The sequence below is a fragment of the Hyperoodon ampullatus genome (assembly GCF_949752795.1).
Source record: "Hyperoodon ampullatus genome assembly, chromosome: 2".
Lineage (NCBI taxonomy): Eukaryota > Metazoa > Chordata > Mammalia > Artiodactyla > Ziphiidae > Hyperoodon > Hyperoodon ampullatus.
In genome coordinates this window covers 129,486,083-129,513,625 of record NC_136915.1, presented here as the reverse complement: position 1 = coordinate 129,513,625, position 27,543 = coordinate 129,486,083, and the positions used below count along the sequence as shown (strand labels likewise).

The 27,543-nt window shown below is 36.4% G+C and overlaps 1 protein-coding gene across 2 annotated transcripts in view; it reads right to left on the bottom strand.

The window, feature by feature from the left end:
* RGS7 (regulator of G protein signaling 7) overlaps positions 1-27,543 on the bottom strand; it is a gene marked incomplete at both ends in the record, with an annotated part of 646,678 nt that overhangs the window by 148,461 nt on the left and 470,674 nt on the right. Inside the window, 2 exons of one of the 2 annotated variants that reach the window (XM_079698482.1) lie at positions 533-584; positions 5,034-5,140. In XM_079698482.1, the coding sequence (XP_079554608.1) occupies positions 533-584; positions 5,034-5,140 (159 nt within the window). Of the gene's footprint in view, positions 1-532; positions 585-5,033; positions 5,141-27,543 lie in introns of those variants that run through there. The other variant, XM_079698483.1, reaches the window with a different exon arrangement.

The following is a 27,543-nucleotide window of genomic DNA, read 5'->3' as shown; positions in this document are numbered from 1 at the left end:
TTGACTGAAGTTGATTCACTATGACTAAATTTCCTATTGTATCTTTTCTTTTGCTTGCATTTGGCCTTTCATGTTTAACAAAACCTTCTGCTTATAGAATCATAGGATGCCTCAAATAATAGTGAGAAAAATGGAGTCTGGGAAAGGCAAGGGATTTACCACAAATCATAGCTAAATAGGAGAGGTGAACTAAAACTCTGGCTCTCTGAGACCCTTTGTTAGTCTTTCTAGTAGACTAAGGTGGTACAGAAAAATAATAATAATAACCATTTTAAGCTTGTTTATAGCTCTTTCATCTATTCAGAAGAAAGTAATTTTTTAGTAGTCACAGGGGGCACTATAACATGGAATAAGCTGCCACCAGGTTTGGTGACTTTCCAAAGAAGGCCATTCATAAATTCAATGTTAGAAATATTAGTCCCATACTGAAAACTGTGGTTTTCTTTTCTCAGTGACAAATAATAAAATGCAAGCATGGGTTCATCCATACACACTAGTTGTCAATAATAAAATGAGGAGATATTGCACTGACCATAGTCTGTGTTTTCTGGCTCCCAACAATTTGATGGCCAAAAATAGGGTGTCTGTGGAATGAAAAGAAGTGGAACTTAGGTTAGACACATAAAGAATTAGTGGGGTTCCTTGTTTATGAGCTGTGTTTATCTTCAGCAATTACCTAGAATAATTTGCTAACAATGTATGTTTTATTATCCAGAAAAAGTACTCAGAGAGGTATTGTAAGGTTTTTCTTTTACATTTATTTTGCTAAGCAATTGTTCAGCTTCCAAATAGGTGCAGCACCAGCAGATATTTAAAACACTGTACATTTGCTACAATTGTATGTCATCTGACAAAAAGGTAAAAGGACTGATTGTATTATTCAAATAAAAAGTGTTAATACACAAAGACTGAAAGCAAAGTATTATATTCAGGAAGACTCATGATGAGATATGTTTAAATTTAGCAAATTGTTTTTTATGATTTATGTATTTCATCATTGCCCTCAGTAGATCCAAAAGCTCAACCGTCAAAATCTTTCCTTAAGATTTGGCAATCATTTGCTTGGTTCTATTAATTATAAAATGCAGCTCTCAACATTATCTAGCTAGATTAAAACAACTTTTCCCCCTCACTTTAAAAAATATTTCTTGATAGAGACACTTATTACTCTAAATTTTTAAACTGCACAAGTCAGAGATGATTTTTTTTAAACTAATATCTTAGTTGATTGCTTAACAATAGACAGATACATGATTCTGTGAAATTCTGGAAACTGATTGATGAAACTACAAAGAAAATGTCTGATCAAGAAAACCCAATTATTATCATCAGCATGTTATATTTTCTGATAGGGCTTTTCTAGCCCTGATGGCTGGATATGCTTGGCTCTAGACCCCGAGGATACTCCATCACCACCAGTCTACTCTTTCAAACTGTTTCCTTGGATGATGATGGTTCTGGGATTCAATGGAACAGTGACTACAGACATCAGCCTTGTGGGCTTAATTATATTTATTAGTTAATTATATTAACAATCTGTGTGTAACAAGCATATTTAGGGTAATCTCTGATTACCTGTTTGATAATTCTGCCTTCTAGAGAGGGATTCTCAAGGAGGGGAAAATGGTAATTGGGAGAACTGTTTGAATCTCTGGGAGAGAGCCCTTCCAAACTGTTTAGGACTCCCAGGGGATTTGATTTACCCTCTATGCTTTCTTGGGAATTGCTCCAGTATCATAAAGAAGGCTACTAATATTAATTTTGTATATATATGAACAAAGTGACAGAATACATTTAGAGGGTAAAAAAGTTGAAGCACTAGATAAAGGGGGATATCAAGGCTTTATACAGCACCCCCTCCTTGGCAAATGAATCCACTTAACCTAGTCTGAGAGTAAAACTGGGTCACTACTCTAGGAGAACCATAGAGAAACAAAGTGGTTAAAAATTCCTTTCATGTGGGCTGCTTGCTTTTGAAATTTCTCATAGAATGCATTATTCCCTTTGGGTTGCTTCTTTATTTTGGGAGGGGTGTGTGTGTGTGTGTGTGTGTGTGTGTACGTGCACACATGTGTATGCATATCTATTTATCTAACTCTAAAAATATATACTCTAGACAGACTGGTCAGACACATACATTTTTTATCAAAACCACAAGGAATGTTTTCAATAGCATTCTTATAATTTTTCTTTATTTTTCTATCATTTACTTTAGTGAAAATTTCCTGACTGTAAAAATAAATGAATGAAGCTATTTTATCCTGTGATATTATGTGGAAAATGTACAAAACCAACACTCTTCACTAATATTGCAAGATTTTTTTTCTAGGAAAAATATTTTGATTTATAGTAAAAGAAAATTTAAAACACAAACCCTTATAGTTGGAATTTAAAAATTTACTTCCACAGTCAAACTAGGCTTTAGGACATTCTAATGTATGAGTTTCTCTGCTTTTCAGAGTTTGCTTCTTTAGCCGTGATAAAACAGATCCAAAACTGTCTAGCCATCATTCGGTAATCTTTGGCACCTATACTAATGTGATGAAAGTCATGAAAGTGACCTGGATAATCATGTCAGAACTCAATTTCAGTTAGCTAAGGAGGATAAATTAGACAATTGCAAGTTTACAGTAAATACAAAAATCATATGATTGAAAAATTGAGACACATTTACTGCGGCATACCAGTGAAATTAAAGTAAGAGTTCTGTTTGCCTCAAACTCATGCCCCAAAGCTTCTTCATATTCCTAATGATGGTTAGAATCTCAATCATTCAGTGGAGCAATTGTAAACACAATATTGCAAGTTTCCTATTTTAACCCATGATTTTTAAAATCCTTCCATGGAGTTGAATTTCAATTCAATGTAATAAAGAACTTAATGCTGCTTGGAACCAACACAAAAATGGAAGTAAACACCTTGAACAATAATGTATTTTCTGTTATTAGAGCTGTTCAAATATAAACTAATTAATGCCTTGGTAGACACTGTAGCAGGAATTAAATTATCCCTGAATTTTCTGGGGTTTCTTTTGTTTGTTTTTAAAACCTTGGGTTTTAGATTGTATGGTTATTAGATTTATAAATATGTCATGTTTCTATCCTATTTTGAATGTGGATGTGTCATTAAAATATTTAACATTTAATATTTAACATTAATTCATGTAATTTAAAAGATTATCTATCATCTATCATCCATTTAGGGATATTGAACTTGATAATCTTCTGCCTATACCTAGTAGTGTTGTAATTAGTTTATCATTTGCACTCATTCCCTTGCTTTGTTGTAAAGTTCTTTAAAAACAGTCTCTCCTTTTCTGCAGAATGCAGGGTGATCCATTCCCAGCTTTGCTCATCTTTGATCCATGAGCATGACAATAAAACCTTGTCTGCCTACTAACTTCAGTCTGGGAATGACAAAAGCAGAGTTAAAGGTTGTAAATTATACTAATTCAAGACATCACCACTAATTTTAGGCCATGTCTCAGCTAGTTTGTTTTGAGGGAAATTTTTGAATTAGATAATTGTCAACAGATAGACTATATTCAGTGCTTCCCTTATAAATATATTATTTTATACACAGATGATTTTACTTGTAATATTGATAGCGAAGATGGATAAAAGTTGGTATTTTTGTTAAAAAAATACATTTCATTTAGAATTTGTAAGAATTTTTTAGGCCTAACATTTACTTAGAGTCTGCATATGAAAAACTTGTATAAGAAAATAAAATTTTACGGAAAATGTAATACTGCAATAGCAAAGTAACTCCTTTTAAAGAATCAAAAAGTGTTAGTAACACACACATAATTTGTTTGCTAATCACTAATAATTTCTATTTATTAAAATGCTAACTTTAGGACCACAAGTTACTCTAACTTAATAATAAGCTGTTTTAAGCTACCATTACTTTAAATTTAACTCTATAAAGGATAAAGCTTCATTATTTTAAAGCCTTTTAAAATTAAGTGATTCAACTAATTTAAATTGCTTGAATACTTAGGTCAGTATCACAGTTTCAGGAGATTGCTTTATTTACTAGCTATTCAGTGCAGAAAGTCCTATGATTATTTGCCTTCGATAGATGTGCCCTAAGGAAGTGGCAGTGAGAGTTTTCTAGGAGGACAATGATCTTTGAGAACAATTTTTTTAAAACATATTCCCTCTGTTTTCAATTGCAAAGTCCAAGCAAGTCCTTAGGCATCTAAGTCACTTTATTTAGATATAGAACATCTAATCATTCAGAGCTAGTGAGAAGAATGCTCCAATGTCTAAAAGTTGGACGATGGGGAGAATCCTCTGAAAATACCTAGAGCTAGAGTTTGAACTCTGGCATTTTATGTGCCTTAATGTTTTGGGCTGGAATCTTCCAGTCAGTTACTAATGAACCATAATGTCTAATGAAATGTAGAATACACTTCAGGTAAACCACTGTAAACTCAAGTGTCAACTGAATGCTCAATAACTGAAATTAGAGTCCACAATCATTTCCTGAAAGATTATTCTTTATAGGTATCTCATTTGAAAATGACCTAGAATGACTCTTGTCAGTTTTTAAGTTATCTAAGGTGGCTTCCTGTCTCAGATGAGTATATGCACGCAAAGCATCATGCATATCGGTCTTCATAGACTTGTAGGTCTCAGACATGCAGAGGATATGTATTTATTAGCTAAATTCTATCCTGGAGCTTCAAGCGTTCCCATGACTATTTGCTTGGACTGTAGATGGCTCTGGATCATGCAGGGTCCAGAGTGTAACAAAGTTAGTTAATCTCTCAACTTTCTTCCTAGCAAATAAATGTTACTTACAGATGAACTCTCTCATCTTCCTGAATTCCATTGTCACTCTGAATTTTTCTCAAACATTTTATATAAAATATAATTTAGATCATCACACAATTTAGCTTTCACAAATCATTAGATTCTAACTAGCTTAAGTCAAAGTAAAATAAGTCATAATTTTCAAAATTTTTGTAAAAGCAATGAAAATGCAGGCTTGTTTTTACCGTTAAAGAATATTTTTATTAAACTTACTTGGAACCGGTAAAAGGTGCCATCATCCTTGAGTGTGAGGACATGATCCGAGATTGGAAAGAAGTAGCCATGGGCAGCCATTAGTGTTCCCAAATGGAGTGCCTCCACTGTTTCATGAAAATAAACAAACAAAAAAACACATATAAAAGCTCTCTTTAAAACTGTTGACTTATAGCCATGTAGAATTTTATCTTGTTCCATTTGAACACATTCTTGCATTGGAATTCTCAGCATCCTGAAAAACCTATTTTTGTACTTCTTCTTTCAGCTCTTTCACATAAGGTACTAAGATGGCTCAGCTTCCTGATAGTGACTGTGCAATGACCAACAGTGCATGGCGAACAGCCCATGAGAACATAAAGCTATGGAACATTGAAACTGAAGGTTTTTCTGAAATCACAGAATCTGGTTCCTTCATTTTATAGATGGGACATATTTTGTTATATGTTAATAATCTTCAACAAACAATTCTATTTGGCATTTATATAGCACTTTAAATTTTAAAAAGTGTTCTTGCTTGCATCACCCCCTGCCCTGTAATATGAATATCCAATACTATCAGCAATTTTTCTAATGATATGGATCATTACTAGAGGCAATGTTAACAGGCAATGTTAAGGCATCTAGAAAAATTTATGCTGCACTAAGTGAGCCTGCAGTCTGTGGTTGGCCAGAGTGTTCTAGCTTTTACTACTCTAGTAGTAGTAAAAGTACTAGTAAGTAGTAGTACTACTTACTACTACTCTACATATGGACTATGTAGAGGTTTATATGACAATGAAAACATTATATTTTCCCAGTAGTCTGGGAAATAGTTGGAACATAATACTGTAATTTATGCAGTAAATTACTCTCCTCACTCCCATGCCTATATTGGCTGATAATAAGATAACTGTTAAATTTTACCTGTGATGGGGTACTACAGTGTCCTTTTAAATTATTATCTATCATCTTGCAAATATTTTAATTGGTAACTTCTTCTACCTCCGGCCTCCACTCCACTGATCTTGTCAATAATAAAGAACAACTGCTAATCATCCTCTTTGTCATGTGTCCAGAGACTGTTATTAAGCGTCCCAGTCATCTTGTTCACACTCCCAATCAAGTCTCTCCCTGCATAGAATGTTCTTTTTCTGCAAAGGAGGATATTTTTCCATCACTTATGCATCCTTTTAGTTCAAAGTCAAGATCTTCTCAAAGTCTAAGCTGCTTATAAGTATATACCCACATATTCTGTGATTCTTATTAAAGCTCAGGAGGTAGTGTGATATTGTGGGAAGAACAAAACCTTTGGAGATACTCACTAGCTTTCGTTACTTAAATTCTCTGTAACTCTCCTATCCATTAATAAAGGTAATAAACCCACCTTGCAGAGCTGGTATGAAAATCAAATAAGAATATATGTAAAGAAGAAGATGGAATAGTACCCTGTGCATAGTAGATACTCAACAGGTGGCAGCTATTGTGCTTCTTCATTTACACACTGAATGATTTTTACTTTTCTTTAAAGTATTTTCAGGAAATCCACTTCCATAAATTTGCCTTCAACTAGGCTGAGTGGGGGAGCTGGCAGTCCTAAATAGCATCAGCCAGTTATGTCTTCTTTTTGTGGATTATTTATAAAATTAAAATGGCAAGAGGATCTGTGAAGAATGCTGGCCTATAATAATGAGCAGGTGCTTACAGCCTTGGTCATGTTCAGAATCCCTGGGTGTTCCTGTCTGGTAGCACTGGGCAGAGCAGTGTATTACATCTGTTTGGGGATTTCAAAGTGAGGTGGCCCACCTAGCTTGTTACAACCATCTTTATTCATTTTATTCCAGAAGTCTGTGGCCTAGGAAAATATTATTAGCACTACTTTCCAGAAAGGTAAATTGAATTATGGCACATGAGGAAATTTTCAGTGTATAGATACAAGAAAGGAGAACAGATGTCCAGAAAGATTAATAGTAAAGAGTTTCTAAACTCTAAGCACAGGGAAGAGTGTGACTAAAATAAAACAAAGAAACATCAAAAAACAGGTGCTAATGTGTTGATGAGGATTAGAAAAACATAGTGTAAGTAAATATAGGGAAGCTGCAGAAAAGAAAATCAGAAGCAAATGAACATAAGCAAGTTCTTACTTTTCTGTATTCAATAGATACTAATTATATGATAAATCATACATTTCTAGAGGGCAAGATGAATGTCTGCAGGTTTTCTTCACATACCACTACCATAATTAGGCCTGCATAAATGCTTGCTGGAGAGAATAATAGTGAATTAGCAAGTAATCTCGACCTCTTTTTTTTGAGGTACAATACTCCGTTTTTGTTTGCTTTAATGATATATATTCTCATTTTGCAACCCTCCAAGAGATTCTCATGCTCCATAATTTTATTAATAAGGAAAATTGGTTTTGATAGGTTTTTTAAATGCCTTGAATTCAATAGATGTACATTTGTGGCGGTATCAATAAGATCAAAATTTAGTTTCTGCATGGCCCACACATAGTTCTATGTAGAGGTCAAATCAAACTATTTAACTTAATATATAAGAAGACCCAACTTCTAACAAACCTTATAAAATGATTTCAAGGTCATTGGTCAAACAGTAACCTAGAGAGATTGAGATTAGACAAGATACATGCTCTATCACAGGACCTCCAGAGAACATGACCAAGACAGGATGAATGGTTAGATGAAAATCAGGGAATTGGGGTGAATTTTCTGTCTCATTTAAGGCTATAAACTTGACATGTAGCATAGCAGTAGCAAAAGTAGCTATTGAATCAGTATTTACTGAATGAGTGAATAAGTAAATTTATGAATAAATGACATATGGAATATGAAAAACATATACTGCACAAAAAATACTAGTTATCTTGTGTCGTGATGATGAGCAGCTTAAGATCTGCCAAGATAATTTAGATGTTCATAATATCTTTTCAAAATACTTTTAAAGCTTTTGAGGTGGGACTGTTCTAAGTGTTTTATATGGGAAAAGATAATAGTGATACAAATGGCATAAACGCCACTAAGAGATTTTAGGGTGGGCTTGGGATAGTTTTCTCAAGGTTGAATTGTTTATTGCGAGTAATAAGCTTGGAGCTACATTTCCCCATGATCCAGCTGCCCCTGAATCTCAGCATAGCCTTAATCTAATAAGAAGCTGGAGGACCACTGGCAGTCTTGGAACCAAGTGTTGAAAGAATCTAATGGGTAGTCTATCAAGATCACCCTCCCAATAATGGCACACCAGATAGCCCCACAACATTATGCTTCTTAGCAAAATAATTACTAATGAATCGTCTTGCACTTGTGTTATCCATGTCACCCACACAACTGGATAAAGTTCAACAATAAACTTACCATTAAGATTCCAGTTTATTTTTCTTTTGGATGTTCAAGCCATGAACAAACCGAGAAGTAAAAATGCATCTCTAAACAACTGTTACTATGTGAACAGCATAGTGTAGCTTTGTTAAGCCTGATGTACTGATCACATTACTCCACCTCAAACCCTTAAACAACAGAATTATCAAAATCCTTTAAAAGTAAAAGGAATTCTGCATGGCGTAATTTGCTTTTGAATCACAACTACTTCAGAAAGTTAATAGGATAAAAAGCATACTATAAAAGAGACTTGTGTGTTCAGTTCTATATTTCCATATGTAGAAATATATATTTCTATATTCACTTCTGTATTTATAACATATTTTCAGAACTCAGTAATATCTTCTTTATCCAGGGATCCCACAGCGGGTAATCTCAGCACCTCCCAAATATACCCTATAATTTCACAGTGATGGAACAATGCCTCTGAGTGAAGAAATAATACTAAAAAATTTCACTAAATCTTATATTTTTATTTCTGTCATGCATTTTTACTTTTATTTTATGTGTATATATTAGCAAATGTGATTGTTTCATTATCAACACAGCATACGTGATGTAGCAAATATGATTAGTGTTATGGGAGAAGTATTTTAGAAGGAAATCCACTCAAAATAGAAAAAAAATGACAGGGGATGATATGACATCAAGGAAAGAAAAACTAAAAAGTAGACAGAGGTAAGTTATTAAATAGTAAAATAACAGACATTTATCGTGATGATTCTGAGTCATAAAGGAAAGATTTTGTTAAACTTGTTATTCTCTAAGAAGACAGGGAAGTGGTCATTAGAGAAATATTTCAAAATATTATACTTTTTTTTAGAATAGGCATTTGCAAGGTAAGATTAATCATGTAGAAAAATCGCATACGCAGAAGATTTTTTTTCTCCAACAAGGCCAAATAAAAGTGAACTATTACTACAGTTAGGGATTCCTGAGGTAGGTCTATCTTCTCAATAGTAAGAGTTAGTGAAAGAATTAAGTATTGGGGCTTCCCCCCCCCACCTTTTTTAAAAACATCATTTCCACATAGAAAAATGAAGTGCCACTTGCCTTTTAGCAATCAAAAATCAGGATTTAGAAGTGTACAATATGGTAAAATAGATTAGATAAGATAAAATAGATTCTATTTGGGAGAAATAAAAACAGAAGCATAATTTATACCAACTTTGAAGCTTACACTAGGTAATTAATGCAAGCAAATAATATTTCCAAACAAAGGAGCACAGTGTGGGGTGAAGCAGCTAGGATGTACAAGCCAGCCACTTGGGTTCAAACTCTGACTCCCTCATGTGCTAGCTGTATGAATGGGGCAGAAGGCTCACATTCTCTGGGCCTCAGTGTCCTCATCTGTAAAACAAAGATAATAAAATGCTGATGTTAAAAGTCTGTTGTGAGGAACAATTGAGATAAATGTGCAATGCACTTAAAATAAGGCCAGCCACATAGAAGTGCTCCAAAAATGTGAGTTATTATCAGTTAGTTGATATTATGAAAGGACACGTTCAGTAGCACTTAGTCTAGTGCAAAAGGCAGTGGGGAAACTAGTAGCTGGTATTGATCCAGGCTTCCAGATCACGTTAAACACTTCTAACTGAACACTATTTAAAGTCTTCCAGGTGATCAAACTGAGATCTTTAGTGTATAGATGATGAATCTGCTCTGGAATACACTTACACTTATTCCTAGGCAGCAAAGAACACTACCCAAATCCCTAAGATTTGGTATCATAGTTATAGGAAAAGATTTCCAAAGGTAACATATTCTGCAAACCAGGTTTACAATCTGAAAGATGAAAATGCAACAGATCAGTGAGAACTCCCACAATTCAGGAGCTGGGGGCAGGGAGGAATGATATGAGGACACACCAAGAATGGCAATGCTGAAAAACAACAGTGACAGAGGAAGCACAGGAACAACAGTCAGAATGGAGAGGATTTCTTAAGGAAGCATAATATTTTCCCAGGACTCAAAAAAATTAACTCATTAAAAAATTGGTATTGAAAGTAACAGGATCAAACATCAATGGCCCTTATCACTCACATAGGGTAGAAAAGTCTAGTTGCCTAGTATCAGTAAGTATGACACCTTAAGTGATTATTTCAATATGAAGAATAATGCTGAATTTTTTAAAAAGAGAGAGAAAGACCTATGTGATATTGGTGTGGAGAATTGGTTTAAGATCTATGTTATCTGGTAACTATAGGATATCAGCATGTTCATTTCACTGATATAGTATATCCTTCTGTATAACTGGTAGTTCCATCATTGTGTAAAATGAGCTGCACTTCAACAAGATTCTATTTTATTTATATGTGTGATTAGGTGCTAGAATAGTATTCAGATGAGAGAAAACTCACAATGAGTTTATTCAAGAATAGTGTAAGCAATCTACAACAATCACAAGAGCCAAGGCAATAATAAATGACAGTGGAAAGCAACATTCCCTCTAAAATTCAGTATATATTCTGCAAAGTTTCCACCAGTTAGTCTGGCTGAATGAGTTGGAAGGAAAGTAAGACACTGAGCTAACTTTAATAGACAGGGACTACTATATATAAAAAAAATAACCAGAAAGGACCTACTGTATAGCACAGAAAACTATACTCAATACTTTGTGATAACCTATAATGGAAAAGGATCTGAAAAAGTATATATATAAAATGGAATCACCTTGATGTACACCTGAAACTAATAAAACATTGTAAATCCACTATAGTTCATTTTTTTAAAGACAGGGAGCTTCTGTAGCTTATGTTGCTTCAAATCAAAGACAGCACATGCTACTTAACAAGAATGCATGCATATCATGGAAAAACATGCTCAACTGTAAGTCATGGGATTTGAATTCCAATCATAGTCTAGTTTCTGTGACTGCGTATCTTAAGTTATCTCATTTCTCTGGACCTTAAAGTAGGCATCTGGAAACGCAGGGGTGGATCACTAAACTGTTTCCAACTCTGATTCTATGACATGGTGTGCAATCAACACTCATGCTGAAAGTTGTGGCAGAGATGCTGCCACATTTATTTTGCCTCTTTGTATCAAATTGAAATAGATATATTTCTTTCTCCTTCAGATACTCTTGCCATTGTGCCTGCACCAATAATACAAACAATAAATTTAAATGTACAATATGAAATACAATAGCAGATTTGAATTTCAGTTGCTAAAAACTCAATCCTATGGTAAATTAAGAGTGATGTGTGCACAGAGCAAATGTAACACTTATTCCAAATAGATAAAAACTCGATTGATATATGTTCTATCTATATATTTTCAAAAGCTAGTTGTAAAAATGCACACAAATACCCAGTAATTCATGCCATGTGACAAAATGTCCTAAATGCATTTGGTTTGAAAATCAAATGTCACTCCTAAAGAATAAGCCACATAGTGAGATTGCTGGGTCGTATGGTAGTTCTATTTTTAGTTTTTTAAGGAACCTCCATACTGTTCTCCATAGTGGCTATATCAATTTACATTCCCACCAACCCTGAGAAAACCATAATTCAAAAAGATCCATGTAGCACAATGTTCGTTGCAGCTCTATTTACAATAGCCAGCACACAGAAGCAACCTAAGTGTCCATCAACAGATGAATGAATAAAGAAGATGTGGCACATATATACAATGGAATATTACTCAGCCATAAAAAGAAATGAAATTGAGTTATTTGTAATGCGGTGGATGGACCTCGAGTCTGTCATACAGAGTGAAGTAAGTCAGAAAGAGAAAGACAAATACTGTATGCTAACATATCTATATGGAATCTTAAAAAAAAAAAGGTCTGAAGAACCTAAGGGCAGGAAAGGAATAAAGATGCAGACGCAGAGAATGGACTTGAGGACACAGGGAGGGGGAAGGGGAAGCTGGGACAAAGTGAGAGAGTGGAATGAACATACATATACTACCAAATGTAAAATAGGTAGCTAGTGGGAAGCAGCTGCATAGCACAGGGAGATCAGCTTGGTGCTTTGTATCCACCTAAAGGGGTGGGATAGGGAGGGTGGGAGGGAGATGCAAGAGGGAGGAGATATGGGGATATATGTATATGTATAGCCAATTCACTTTGTTATCAAGCAGAAACTAACACACACACACACAAAAAGAATAAGCCACATAGTCTTCTGATATTACCCTCTCATGGTACTACTTTTTTTAAAAATCACTATTCCTTAATGATATTTAAACCATAATGAAGTATAAAGCTAATTTCAAAGCTATACCCTTGGATCATAGAAATAGTCAGTTATTATGAAATTTCTAAGCAAAACAAGATAAAATTTCCTTTTGTCTCTATTTTGCAGAAATCATTGCTTCAACTGGGGGTGTAGTGTGGGATATCAGGACTGATGTCAGCAACTGTTTAAATAATCGTTACAACATTCAAAGCAAAAAAATTCCAGTTTGTGTAAGTACATGTATTTATCAGTTTTCTTTTCTTCTCTCTGTGTTTATATACTGGTTTATGTGTGTGTTGGAAACAAGTTAACCTGCAAACAAGTGACGTCTAGAATTCTAATACACAATATATCCCATGGATCTAATCAATAGAGATACTCTTTTGCAAAGAAAAAGTTTGGAGCTTAGAGGAAGTAAATTTATTAAAATGAGATGTATTAAAATAATTTTTCTTTTTGATGTTTTAAAATCAGCACAAACTTCCATCAACAATTTTCATTTTAAATATTGAAACTATGATTATTGCATAACACTAACAATAAGGCAGGTTCGGAAACATAAAGAAGAAATATGGATGAGCTAGTAAAAGGATTAACACCGCTCCACAAAATTATTTTCTATTTTTGCACAATAAGCCAGAATTTATAAACACCAGATATTTTTAAAGGATTAAAATCAATCAGCCTCTAAAAAGTATATGGTTTCATAAGATTCTTCTAATAAAATATATAGAGTAGAAGACTCTATTGACAGAATTCAAATCAAGAAATTCTAGAGGAGTGGCCAAGATGGTAGGAGTAGGAGGACCCTGAGGCTCACGTCCTCCCATGGACACACCCAAGTTACAACTATTTACAGAGAAACTATTGATGAGAAAAAACGAGAAGGCTAGTAGTAAACATCTTCTACAACTAAAGATATAAAGAAGGAACAACAACAGATGGGTAGGAGGGTGAGACCCAGTATAGTCAAGACCCACACCCCTGGGTGGGCTACTCACAAATGGCATGATAATTACAGTTGCAGAGGTTCTTCCAAAGGAGCTAGTGGTCTGAGTCCCACATTGGGCTCCCCAGTGCAGGGGTTCTGCACCGGGAAGACAAGCCCCTAGAGCCTTTGGCTGTGAAGGCCAGTGGGGCTTACTTTTGGGAGAGCCAGAGGACTGTGGGAAATAGGGAATCACTCTTAAAGAGTGCACACAAAATCTCACATGCTCTAGACCCAGGGCAGAAGCAGTAATTTGACAGGAGCCTGGGGCAGACCCACCTGCTGATCTTAGAGAGCCTCCCGGAGAGGAAGGAGGCAACTAGACCTCACCCTGGGGACACAGACAATGGTGGCAGCCATTGTGGGGAACTTGTTCTATCACAAGGACACTGGTGCTGGTAAGCCCCATTTTAGAATCTTCCCTCTAGCTAATTAGTACCAGCCCCAACCCCTTCCACCAGCCTGTCTGCACCAGAACTGGAACAACTCAGTCCAAGCAACTAGCTAGGTAGTGACACAGCCCCACCAAACAAGCAGGCTTGCTTCCTTAAGACCTCCTAAGTCCACAACTGCCCTGAGACCCAGCAACGTTGACCAGAGGTCCCAGGACAAGACCCCTCACACCAATGCACTAGCACTAGCCCCAGGACCCACAGGGCCCTGCAGTCAGAGACCTTGGGACCTGGCTCTGTCCACCAGTGGGCAGGCACTAGTCCTAGGACCACCATCACCCACAGTTGGTAGGCACCAGACCCAGGACCCCTGGGGCCCAGCCCCACCAACCAGTGGGCCAAAAAACTCCAGGACCCCAGCGTCCTATAGTCCAAGACCCCAGGACCCAGCTTCACCCATTAGTGGGCTAGCACTATCCCAAGGACCTGATTTTACCTACCAGTGGGAGGGCATCAGCCTTGAGACTCCTTGGGTCCTGGCCGTGCTCAAAAGCAGGCCAAGACCAGTTCCAAGACATCTTGGAACCCCAGCCATATTGGAATCCAGACCTTCTTACCAATGGGCCAACACCAGCTTTGGGACACCCTGAACCCCACAGCCAGCTGTATCAGGAACTAGCCCCACCCTCAAGCAGATCAGCACTAGATCCAGGACCCCCAGCCATGCAACTGTCAACTCTAGAACCTGGTTCCACCTACCAGTCGGCCAACACTAGCCCTGGTACAAAACTGGGGCCCCAGAGCCAGCAGCCTTGTGACCTGACCCTTCCAACCAGTGGCTGGCAGCCTGTGCACAAGGCAGGCCCTGGCAACCAACTAGACCAGTGCCAGCCATGCTCACCAGACAGCCCACAGTAGTCAGCCCATTACAACAGAAGGACCCATGCAGCCCAAATAGGAGGCACCACTAGAACATATAGAGCTGGTGATAAGAGAGGAGTGCATTGCTGGGATGCACAGGATGTCTCCTACAAAATGTGACTTCTCTGAGGTTGGGAAATGTAACCAACCTACCAAATACACAAAAATAATAAATTAGGCAAAATGAGGTGACAGAGGAATATGTTCCAAATGAAGGAACAAGATAAAACCCCAGAAGAACTAAGTGAAGTGGAAATAGGCAATCTACCAGATAAAAAGTTCAAGGTAGTGATTGTAAAGACTTTCAAAGAACTTGAGAAAAGATTAAATGAATAGAGTGAGAAGTCAAAACTTTTTAACAGAGTTAGAAAATATGAAGAAGAACCAGAGATGAAGAATACAATAACTGCAATGCAAAATACACTAGAAGGAATCAACAGTAGATAGATAATAGGGAGGAACAGATCAGCAAGCTGGAAGACAGATATTCAAGCTGAACAGAAAAAAGAAAAAAAAATAGAAATGAGGTCAGTTTAAAAGACCTCTGAGACAACATCTAGCATACTGACATTCTCATTATAGGGGTCTCAAGGGGGAGAAGAGAGAGAGAAAGGAGCAGAGAACAGATTTAAAGTCATAATAGCTGAAAACTTCCCTAACCTGTAAAAGGAAACAGACATCCATGTGCAGAAGCACAGAGACTCCCAAACAGGATCAAGCCAAAGAGGACCACACTAAGGCACATTGTAATTAAAATGGCAAAAATTAAAGATAAAGAGAGAATAATTAAAAGTAGCAAGGGAAAAGCAACAAGTTACATACAAGGGAACTCCCACAAGGGGAACTCCTGCAAGGCTATCAGCTGAATTTTTAGCAAAAATTTTGCAGGCCAGAAGGGAATGGCACCCCCAACATCAAAACAATGAACATAATGGCAATAAAAACATACATATCAATAATTACTTTAAATGTAAGTGGACTAAATGCTGCAATCAAAAGACATAGAGTGGCTGAATGAATACATGTGCATATATATGCTACCTACAAGCAAACTCACTTCAGATCTAAACTCACTTCAGATACACACAGTCAGAAAGTGAAGGGATGGAAAAAGTTACCCCATGCAAATGTGTATCAAAAGAAAGCTAGGGTAGCAATACTTATTTCAGACAAAATAGTCTTTAAAACAAAGACTGTAACGAGACAAAGAAGGATGTTACATAATGATCAAGGGAGTGATCCAAGAAGAATATGTAACAATTGGAAATATATATGTACCCAACATAGGAGAACCTAAATACATAAAACAAATATTAACAGACACAAAAGGAGAAATTAACAGGAACACAATAAAATTAGGGGACTTTAACACCCCACGCATATCAATGGACAGATAATCCAGACAGAAAATCAATAAGGCCTAAAATGACACATTAGAATAAAAGGACTTAATAGATCTATATAGAACATTCCATCCAAAAGCAGCAGAATACACACTCTTTTCAAGTGCACATGGAACATTCCAAGGTAGATAACATGCTAGGCCATCAAACAAGTCTCAGTAAATTTAAGAAAATTGAAATCATATCAAGCATCTTTTGCGACCATAACACTATGAGAGTAGAAGTCAGCTATAAGAGAAAAACTGCAAAAACACAAACATGGATGCTAAAAACTATGCTATTTAACAACCAATGGATCACTGAAGAAATCAAAGAAGAAATAAGAAAAATACCTGGAGATAAATGAAATAAAAACCACAATGATCCAAAATCTATGGAACACAGCAAAAGCAGTTATAAGAGGGAAGTGTGGGGCTTCCCTGGTGGCGTAGTGGTTGAGAGTCTGCCTGCCGATACAGGGGACATGGGTTCATGCCCCGGTCCGGGAAGATCCCACATGCCATGGAGTGGCTAGGCCCGTAAGCCATGGCCGCTGAGCCTGCATGTCCAGAGCCTGTGCTCTGCAATGGGAGAGAGGCCACAACAGTGAGAGGCCCGTGTACTTCAAAAAAAAAAAAAAAAAAAAAGAGGGAAGTGTATAGTAATACAAGCCTACCTCATGAAACAAGAAAAATCTCAAACAACCTAACCTTACACCTAAAGAACTAGAAAAAAACAAACAAAAAAGCCCCTACATTAGTAGAAGGAAATAAATCATAAAGATCAGAGCAGAAATAAATGAAATAGAGACCACAACAATAGAAAAGATTAATGATTCTTTGAAAAGATAAACAAAATTGATAAACCTTTAGCAGACTCATCAAGAAAAAAAGAGGGATCGAATCAATAAAGTCAGAAATGGTGAAAAAGAAGTTACACTCAACACCACAAAAATACAAAACATCCTCAAAATGTAAAATCTCCCAAGACTTATCAGGAAGAAACAGAACATATGAACAGACTAATTACCAGTAATGAAATTAAATCAGGAAAACAAAACAAAACAAAACGAACAAATAAAAACTTCCCCAAAACAAAAGTTCTGGACTAGACAGCTTTACAGGTGAATTCTACCAAACATGTAAAGAGTTAACCCCTATCCTTCTCAAACTATTTCCAAAAATTTCAGAGGCAGGAATGCTTCAAAACTCATCCTACAAGGCAAGCATAATCCTGATACCAAAACCAGACAAAGACGTCACAATGGAATAAAAGAACAATCTTAACAAAACATAAACAGAGTTACAGATACAGAGAACAAACAGGTGATTGCCAGAGGGCAGAGAAGGAGAGAAATAGGTGAGGGAGATTTTTCCATCTGTGTTCATCAATGATATTGGCCAGTAATTTTCAGTATTTGATACCTGTCTTTCTCCCATTCATCACATCCAGCCCATGAGAACATTCTGATGATTCTACCTGATGAGCTCAGAATCTACCTATTTAATACCCACTTCTGCCATCACCACTTCAGTCCAATCTGGTATCATCTTTTGGCTGAATCACTGAAACAACATTTCAGTGAGTTTCCATTCATGCCCTGCTCTTTTCCACAGTGATTATTTATAAATGTAAATCAGGTCATGTCACTCTTCCTAAAATCCTCCAATAATTTTTCATATTTCTCAGGATAGAGTTCAAAGTGCTTGCTTTGGCCTTAAAAAAATCCTACATGATCTAGCCACTAGTTACTTCTCTGTCTTCCTCCCTTTCACATATCCTGCTCTAGCACACAGAGCTCCTCACTCTTCCTCAAATTTACCATGCATATTCATGCCTTGAGGCTTTGCAATTGCTGCTCTCTCTGCCTGAGATGCTCAGCACTCTTCTTCCAGAGAGCTGAACATCCTCCTTTCTTCCCCCAGTTGATGTCTGGTGAAATCCACCACATCAGGGTACTATAACCTGACTACACAGAATAACATAGGATTTACTCACTACATACCATTTTACTTTGATTTAATTATATGCATATCACTCATTACCACTTACAATTTTACATGTTTATCTATTTGTTATTTAGTATTAATCTTTTCCAATAAACATTTAAGTTCTATGTGAGTTGGAACTTTTTTTTTTTGGTTTGTTTATTTTTTTGGCCTGCTCTCTTATTAGTGCCTTAACTTTCCAGAATATTACAAACAACTAAAAGGTATACTAGCAAAAACAGATAAATGAATCCTACATTATTTCATAGAACAAATTCTTAGAAATAAGTAATGAAGTCAAAAGTTACACATATTTTTAAAGTGTTTCTGTATACTACAAAATTAATTTCCAGAAATGCATACAATTTAAATTCTCACCAGGAGGTTGTAAATGTGTTGGTATCCCGCAAACTTGTGAACCACTTGGCATTACTATTTATTTCCTCATTCTTCATTTGATGGAATAAAAGGTGTCTTGCTTTAATTTGCATTAATTTGAGTTGTGCTGCATTATACTGAATTTTAGATAAAATGAATAGGCTTATTATATAGAGCATGAGTGAAAAAAATAAAGACATCCACCAGTTTCCAATGAAAGCTTTGAGAAAGCCTGGTGTAGACTAGGCATCGAAGGATATTAGACTCATGGTGAAGAGAAAGGTCCTTTAATTTATCTCCAATTTGCCTAAATGTGCTCTCCCTTCTAATTCTTTTCACTATTCATTCTGCATTTGTTTCCTAGGCTTATCTTATATAATTAATTAATAAAATTATATCTCCTTCTTATTTCCTTTAAACTTTTTCTCCATTATTGATTCATACCAGGTTTTAGCAATTTATGAGTCTTCATTTCTTCGCCCATCTATACGTCCATATATCCATCCTGTTATCCATACAATTATTCACTGTATGCTTAGTTTCATCCCATGGATACAAAAGTCAATATGATGTTGTCTCTAGGTCCATCCTCAAGAGACTCACAATGCAGTGGAATACGCTGTGCTTAAAAATTCAAACAATGACTTCTAGTTTCAGCTGAGACAAGCAAAGCACTTAGAAGTTGTTACTCTCATCCTTACAACAAGGAAAAGCTGGACAAGCTGAAAATCAACTAATTTTTTTGGACCAATCAAAGAACTGAAGTTGAAGGACAAACCTCCACCACAAAGTCTGCAGAGACAGACTCATCCAGGGACACAGCCAAGATTTACTTACTTTGAGGAGAGTTGTTAGATCCATTAGCTAGTAAAACACTAAAATAATAATTTTGACAAAGACCTTGGGGCTAAGTATGGACTAGCAGAAGAGTGAGAAACAGCAGGGACTTGTCCTGGGGAGGCACCACACTTTCATGGGCTATAATTCTAGGATCCCACTAGATCCCCATAATGAAGACCCAAGAAAGACCCCTCATGGCTTTCAAAGGAGGAGAGAAAGAATAGTCATTGTGAAATATGCTCAGAGCTTTCTCCACAACACAGAGCTATACTGCAGGGGAAAAGACTTTTCCAGATCTATTCTCACTGGAGAAAGGGCATTTCTTCCATGCCAGGCCTCCCTAGACTTCCTATCTCACCTAGGCAAGAGGAAAGAAAACATAGCTGATAGGAAAGTATTTCAAGAAAATAGTTTAGGAAAGCTACAGCCAGGGAATAAAGGTAGTTGTAAAAGATGAAAGATGTATACAACTGGAGAATATTTGTGAAGGTCACAGCTCCAAGACACAGGCATATTAACACACTGGGATTTAGTTGGATATTATAGAATTCCCCCACTCCTCAATACCTAACCATAATACCTGAAGGATCCAGTATAATATCAGGACATTACATCTCAAAGCTGTAATAAACAGATGTTCTCTGAAATGGAGCGCTTAGAGAAGCCCAGAGTCAAGCGCAGGGACAAAAATGAAAGCATTAGAGGAATTTGAAGCCTCTGTCATTGATCACTATAGCAAACATTAAACACAGCCCAACTACTTGCCAGATTACTAAAAATCAGAACATTAAAGGCCTTAGTTCCTATTACAAGGAAGAGGATGCCCAGCTTTCAATGAAATTACAAGGCGTGCAAAACACAAGACAAATACAGTGTAAAGAAACAAAACAATCATCAGAACCAAATCAGATATGACATAGAAGTTGAAATTATCAGAGAGGAAATTAAAAATAACTATGATTATTCTGGTAAGGGCTCTTAATGGAAAAAGTGGAAAACATGCAAAAATAGATGGGTAATGTAAGCAGAGAGATTCTAAGAAAGAGTCAAAAGGAAATGCTAGAAATCAAAAACATTGTAACAGAAATGAAAAATGTCTTACTGGACTCATTAGTAGACTTCACAAGACTGAGGAAAGAATCAGTGAGCTCGGAGATAGAAATCCACCAAACTGAAATTCAGAGAAAAAATAATAATAAAAAAGAACAAAACAGAGTATCCAAGAATTGTGAGACAATATAAAAAGGTTTAGTATGTGTATATGTATGTTTAGTATGTGTATATGTGTTTAGTATGTCTATATAGAATACCAGGAGAAAAGAATTCAGCAGAAGAAATATGGAAATAATAATGGTGAGGAACTTCGCAAAATTAATGGCAGACACCAGATCTAAACCCAGGAAGCTCAGAGAACACCAAAAAGAATAAATACCAAATAATCTAAACCTCTGTGGGTAAATTAGGCATATTTATTAAATTTAGGAGGCCAGTTGGGAGCTAGAAGGCATTAATAAAACTAAGGGTGCATGTTTGTAAAAAAGTGAGGTGATGGGAATTTGCCTATTGTACAGGGACAAGATGCTCTCCTTCCTTAATAGCTGTTCACTACACACCAGATTGAGTAGAAAGGTCCCAGAAGAGTAAGTAGTTCAGTAGTCGTGTGATCCAACCCGCAATATCATCTTATCTCCTGATACTTGTTGGTATAAATGTGTCATTCCAGAAACGCTGTTCTACTGATTCACTCTCCTGAACTGTATGAAAAGAAATGTGTACAACTGCTACTTTTCTAAGCTGGAAGCAAGTGGAGAGACCTTGAATCATGTTTAAAAAAGAATTCCTGCTGGGTTTCAGGATACTTTCTAATAGCTTTATATTTTTTGAAAAATTCTCAGAAAAATAATCAAAGTATAACCTAAAGCAGCTATTTCACTTAATACGATATTATTTGAGGCCTAAAGATAAACTTCCAAACTATGTTGCCTTTTAATGATTTTTATGAGACTCTCATTATGTCATTGCTATGCCTTTGCTTGGGTTTTCAGAGTGCTGCAATATTTCAACACGTAAATCATGTTTTATTTCTAACAGGAGCTACTATTTGCTCATAAAACTCATTTTCCATGCAATAAAAACAACTTCCTTAGGCTGTTTCAGAAAATTTAGAATACTTTCCTGCAGTTGGATAACATTTATCCTTGCCTTTACTTAGAGAAAAATAGATTATATGAAACCTATGGATTGATAACCCCAGGATGTTTCATTTTCTGTTCTATAACTAAACTCTTTCTGTGTGATGTAGGGTAATGGGAACCTAGGGCTTTTTACTTCGAGATAAACCTCTATCTAGAGCTTGAGCCATAAATATGAAAATGCCCTCTATATAATGTTAAGTGAAATATGAAAGATAAAAAAGTCTATTTTTTATGTTAATATTCTCTCTGTTAAAAATATTCAATTAAATAATATTTAAATGCCCAATAGGTGTGTCAGGCATAGTAAAGATGCTAGATATGAAGCAAAGAACAAAACAAAGTCCTTCTACTTACAAAGTTCCCAGTCAAGTGAATATCTGCCCCAGACTTTGGAAAATGTCCTGAAATCAGACCATCATGTGACAACGGAAGGACAACCCAGGCCTGCGAACAGGGGTGGTGTTATGTCAACAAGCCCTTGGAAGAAGTCAATCCAAAAACATATCCTTAGAAAAGGTCAGTCCTCAGATGTCCTCAGAAAAGTCCAATCCTAGAGTCATCTATGAGAATTTAGAAACTGTGGCTAAGAGTAGGATGAAGGCAAATTTCATCTTTTCTCATTGGCTAGGAGTTAATTTAGCCCAGATGCTGGGCCTGAATATGCCTGGAAGATTGTCAGTGTTGGGGATGTTGGCCACTGTCACTAGACATGAGGAGGGCAAGAGGGAATCCCCTTCTAAAGGACTCAAAGACAGATCTGGACTGTGAAGAAGTAATAGTTACGCTTCCTGATGTATTTTCCTTCTACTCTCCATAAGGCTCAAACAAATATGTGTAGAGTCAGAGTCTGGGAGATGAAAGTAGAAGTCTGGGAAGAAGCACAGGCTTCATAGCTTCCAGGAAGGAATGGTGCCTGTAGCTGGGGTCAAGCGATGGTGGCAGGGGGTCATCGTGCTGGGACACAGCAAACTTACATGGGCAATTGAAGCTGTGGCAAGGATGTGGGCATCACAAACAGATGAGGGCAAAGGGACATGAGATACTGGTTCCTGAGTGACCCAGGAAAACTCCCAGATGTGGGGAGGGAAAGACAGTGAGTGAGACAAATTCCAATAAAAAAGCTCAGGCCTTCAAAGAAGACTAAAAATATGTGCCAGAATTTTAGTGGCTGACTGCTTTTTATGAGAACGTTTTATTCTCCTCTTTATATATTTCCACATTTCCCAAATTACATATGGTGGACTTATATTGCTTTGTTTTTTTTTTTTTTTGCAGTAGGTGGGCCTTTCACTGCTGTGGCCTCTCCCGTCGTGGAGCACAGGCTCTGGACACGCAGGCTCAGCGGCCACGGCTCACGGACCCAGCCCCTCCGCAGCATGTGGAATCCTCCCGGACCGGGGCACGAACCCGTGTGCCCTGTATCGGCAGGCGGACTCTCAACCACTGCGCCACCAGGGAAGCCTTATATTGCTTTTTAATAATCCAAAATGTTTTAAGAAAAATGTGCGCATTATAAGGTACTACGTGTGACATCTGACATCTATCCCCCCAAAAGATATGTTGAACCACCTATCAAGCAGGAGGCGCACTTGAGGAAATACCCAAGGAAAACCTGGCAGATCATTAAATGAAGGCCAAGGCTTCACTGGTGAAACAGTCAGAAGAAGATTAAAGAAGTGGTATGTTTATCATTGCTTACACAGCAGCTCCCAATTACCCAAACCACAGATATTTTAATGGATGAAACTCAGCAAAGAAAGAACCAAATGTCAGGTTTGCTGAAACAGACAAGTAACCCTCCAGAGTCTGAAAATCTGACACTCCCTTTTGGCCATTCAAAAGGATCAAAGTGCTAGTGAGACCTGGAAGATCTCCTTCCAAAAATTTAGATTAAATCAAAAGAGCCATTATTTATAGAAAAATGACACAAACCATATTCTGAGTGTGTGTCTCAGGTGAAATGTAGTTAACCAGAATTCTATAGTATGTACTCTAATGGGCCTCTGTGCCCAGGTATTAGGAAGGAGGAATTCTGGATAATTCAAGAGGTCCAATCACTTAAATTTTAATATTAACTGCAAAAATTAAGAAAGCATTTTAGTTTTATTAGACCCACGACTTTCTCATTTACATGGGAATTTTCAAAATTTAAAAATCATATTATGTTACATTGAATTTCTCAGACTCATTATTTTAAAAAGCATAATCTTTTTACTGTGAAAGCAGTAATCTTTATGTATGGTTTGTGACCAAGTGATAGTGAACAGACCGGTATATTTATGCCATAGTAGGATCGTATTTAGGTTACAAAGCTTCTATCAGCACTCATCATGTTTTCTGTACTACTGTAGCTAGCATTTCCTAGCATTCTTAGTTGTAATAAAAGGAAAATCTTCACAATTATGACATAAGAATAGAGCAAGTAGTATTGCCCTCAACTCAAAATACAGAGGGGGGAAAAACCTAACTCATTCTTCAGCTAGGAGATAAAAAATACTGTTATATTTAATAAAAGATAAAGGGGCCTGATTTTTTAGATAGCTTTTACACAACTGTCTATGGCTTCTTCTGGATAACAGATATAATCACTTACATTTCCCTTATTTTTCTGAGTAGCCTACCTTGATGAATAGATATATTTTCAACATCTTATGCTCTAGGCCTTATTAGCTTTACCGATCCTTTCTACTTTTCTTTCCTTCTTTCTGTTTTTTTTCTATTTTTCCTTAATTTTTCCTACTTTCCTTCCTTTCCTTTTTTTAAAAAATGGTTGTACATGCCCTATTTCTTCTTCAAAACAAAAATATTCAACTTGGCTTATAAAAGGAACATGTGTACATAAAAAGGTTAATAATAAAGAAAGTGAAGACCTAAAAAGAAGAAGATAGCAAATAGGCCAACCGGCTCCTAGAAGAATTTAGACAACACCACAGGACAATTTGGTCTGTGGCGTAATCTTTATTTTTGGTTTTTCTAGTGGATAAGATAGAAATATCAAGCTCTGCTGAGGTAGAAAACGTTCCTAAGTGGAATTAATAACCTAGTTAAAAGTACACCGAATGATGCTATCATTATGCCTGTTCAAGTTTTACAAACAAAAAGACTGCAATTCTAATTACATTCCCAGATACTTTTAGTATATTCCTTAATAAATAGTTGGCAACTATAAATAAAATACAGAAAATCATCCACTCAGGTAAACTTGAGAGAGGTTACAAAACTCTGGGACTGACATTTATAGATGCGTGTGCTAGCCAGTACAAATCAAAAGAGGGAACTAGCATAGCCAGAGGGTACCTGCTGAATCTCTAACAAATGCATTGTTTTGACATCATGTCTGACATAGCAGGTGTGAATCCCAGCTCCACATCTCAGGTCTGTTCTGAGTCTTAGGAACCTCATCTGTAAAGTGAAATTGATATTCCTTGTCTGGACCTGAAAGAGTTCATTTTTTGATATCAAATGTATCTGGATTTGAATACTGGTTCTCTCTTAGTAGTTTCACGATCTGAGACTTCGTTTTCTGGTCTACCACCTACTTTATGAAGTTTTTCTCTCTTTATTCTTTAAGATTGAATAACATACAGTTGACCCTTGAACAGTTCCAACCCTCTACACAGTTGAAAATCTGAGTATAATTCTACAGTCAGTCCCTTCCATATCCAGGGTTCTGCATCTTCAGATCCAAAAACTTCAGATTGTGTAGCACTGTAGTATTTACAGTTGAAACAAATCTGCAAATAAGTGGACCTGTGCAGTTCAAACCTGTGTTTTTCAACGGTCAACTGTATACCAAGTTTTCAACAGGTGCTTGGCATATAGTTGGTGTTCAATACATGTGAACTTTTTTGTCTCCTTTCTATTTATAATGATTTAAATAGGAAGAAAACATACAGTATGGTACCTGGGGGACACCCAATTCATTAATGTTAATGTATTATAGTTTTTTTCTACTGTTATTGCAATATAGTAACCAAGGTGGGAGATGAAGACAGCCAGAAACCCAAACCAGAAAAAGCATCTATCAGCAGGAAAAATGGCCTGCCTGTGGCTAAAACCATGGCAGACAAGCTGGGAGTAATAGCCTCCATTCTGGCAATCAAAACTTTGATTTATGGACTTTATGAAGATTTTTCAGTACATTCTGGGTTTTGAGTTTTAATTACATACGGCAACTGCATTATTATATTAATAAAATGACAATAGCACTCACTTTTTCCATTATGAAATATGGTATTTAAATGCAAATGCAAAACATAAATAAATAAATAGAAAAATGGAGGAGAGGAGGTGAAGGAAGTGTGGCTAGGATATAAGTTAAATGAAAGAGTTGACCCCAATAGGCTAGATATGACTGGGCTTTACTTGTTGGTATGGATTACTTTGATTGGAAGATATCATAGAGTAAACATTTGCAGACTTTTTTACTTTCTGCCTTGCTAGAGTATTCCCAAGGGGCAAAGGCCACCAAAAGACAGGCTCCTGATTATATTCCATATAAAGATACCGTGATTTGTATTTTAAAGAACTGGGGTACCAATAGAATATGTGCAAAAAGGAATTACTGCTCTCTTCTCAGGAGGAGCTAATGAGTCACTAAAATTAATACATAAAGGAAACTATGGCTCTTGCTCATCTCACATGAAAATAATTAGAACAACATATAGTATTCCCTATGTACATATGAATAACTATGAAACTCTGGCTGCAGTAGCAGGGACATGGGTTGGGAGCAGGTACTCAAAGATATGAGGAATTTATTAATGTTTTCTTTAAGCATTATTTAAAACAGAAAATGCATATTTGCAAGATGTATGCTTGGGTAATATCTATCATTCTGAACAAGGTCAAAGTAATCAATCTTGTTAGAGGTGTGTGTGATGGCTCCAATCTATGATTTCTTGCATATTATCATCAGAATTTAAAATTATGCCATAGAAAGAAAGAATATTTTCCTATAATGGTTCATTAGCATTGAAACAATAAATAATAAAGGGGTCACTTTTATCTATTTCACATTGGCATGATAACTTGTAGACTGGACAATAAAATATGTTTTTTTTTTTTTTTTTTTTTTTTTGCAGTACGTGGGCCTTTCATTGTTGTGGCCTCTCCCGTTGCAGAGCACAGGCTCTGGACGTGCAGGCTCAGCGGCCATGGCTCACGGGCCCAGCCACTCCACGGCATGTGGGATCTTCCTGGACCGGGGCACGAACCTGCGTCCCCTGTATCGGCAGGCAGACTCTCAACCACTGCGCCACCAGAGAAGCCCTAAAATATGTATTTTTATAGGTTCAGAGTGTTTTAAATGCTTCTTTCTTCCCACTACCGAAGTAAGACTATTGTTTGAAACAAGAGCATACAGAAAAAAATCTCTTTTTATTTTTCCTATAATACATATGAGTTGAAATATATAGGAAATAGCTCTAACAAAGGGTAGGGCCAGGATGCAATAGGTAAGTACAACACCAAATCCGAGAAAATCAATTTCTTTATTCCAACAAACATTATATAATGAAACATCTGGTCAGGTGGATCTAGGCACGTCTCATGGTTGCCAACAATTTAAGGAAAAGTAGAATCTAGGTCTGAAATAATTGTTCAAAAAGGAGCATACACACAGGGTAGAGATTGGGAGACACGTTTCTATGTATTTAAACAGGTTTTTGTCATAATTTCCTCTCAGTTGATTCTCCAATTGTAAAATAACTATGTCTGCATGGCTACTTCTTGATATTTTTGTGGTATTCAAATGAAATGATCTATTTAAAAACTATATGGAAAAAGCATGGAATGCTTTGCAAGTAAACATTATCAAGGATAACAGAGATACTATATACTTTCTCAATTCTGATACATTCTGATTTC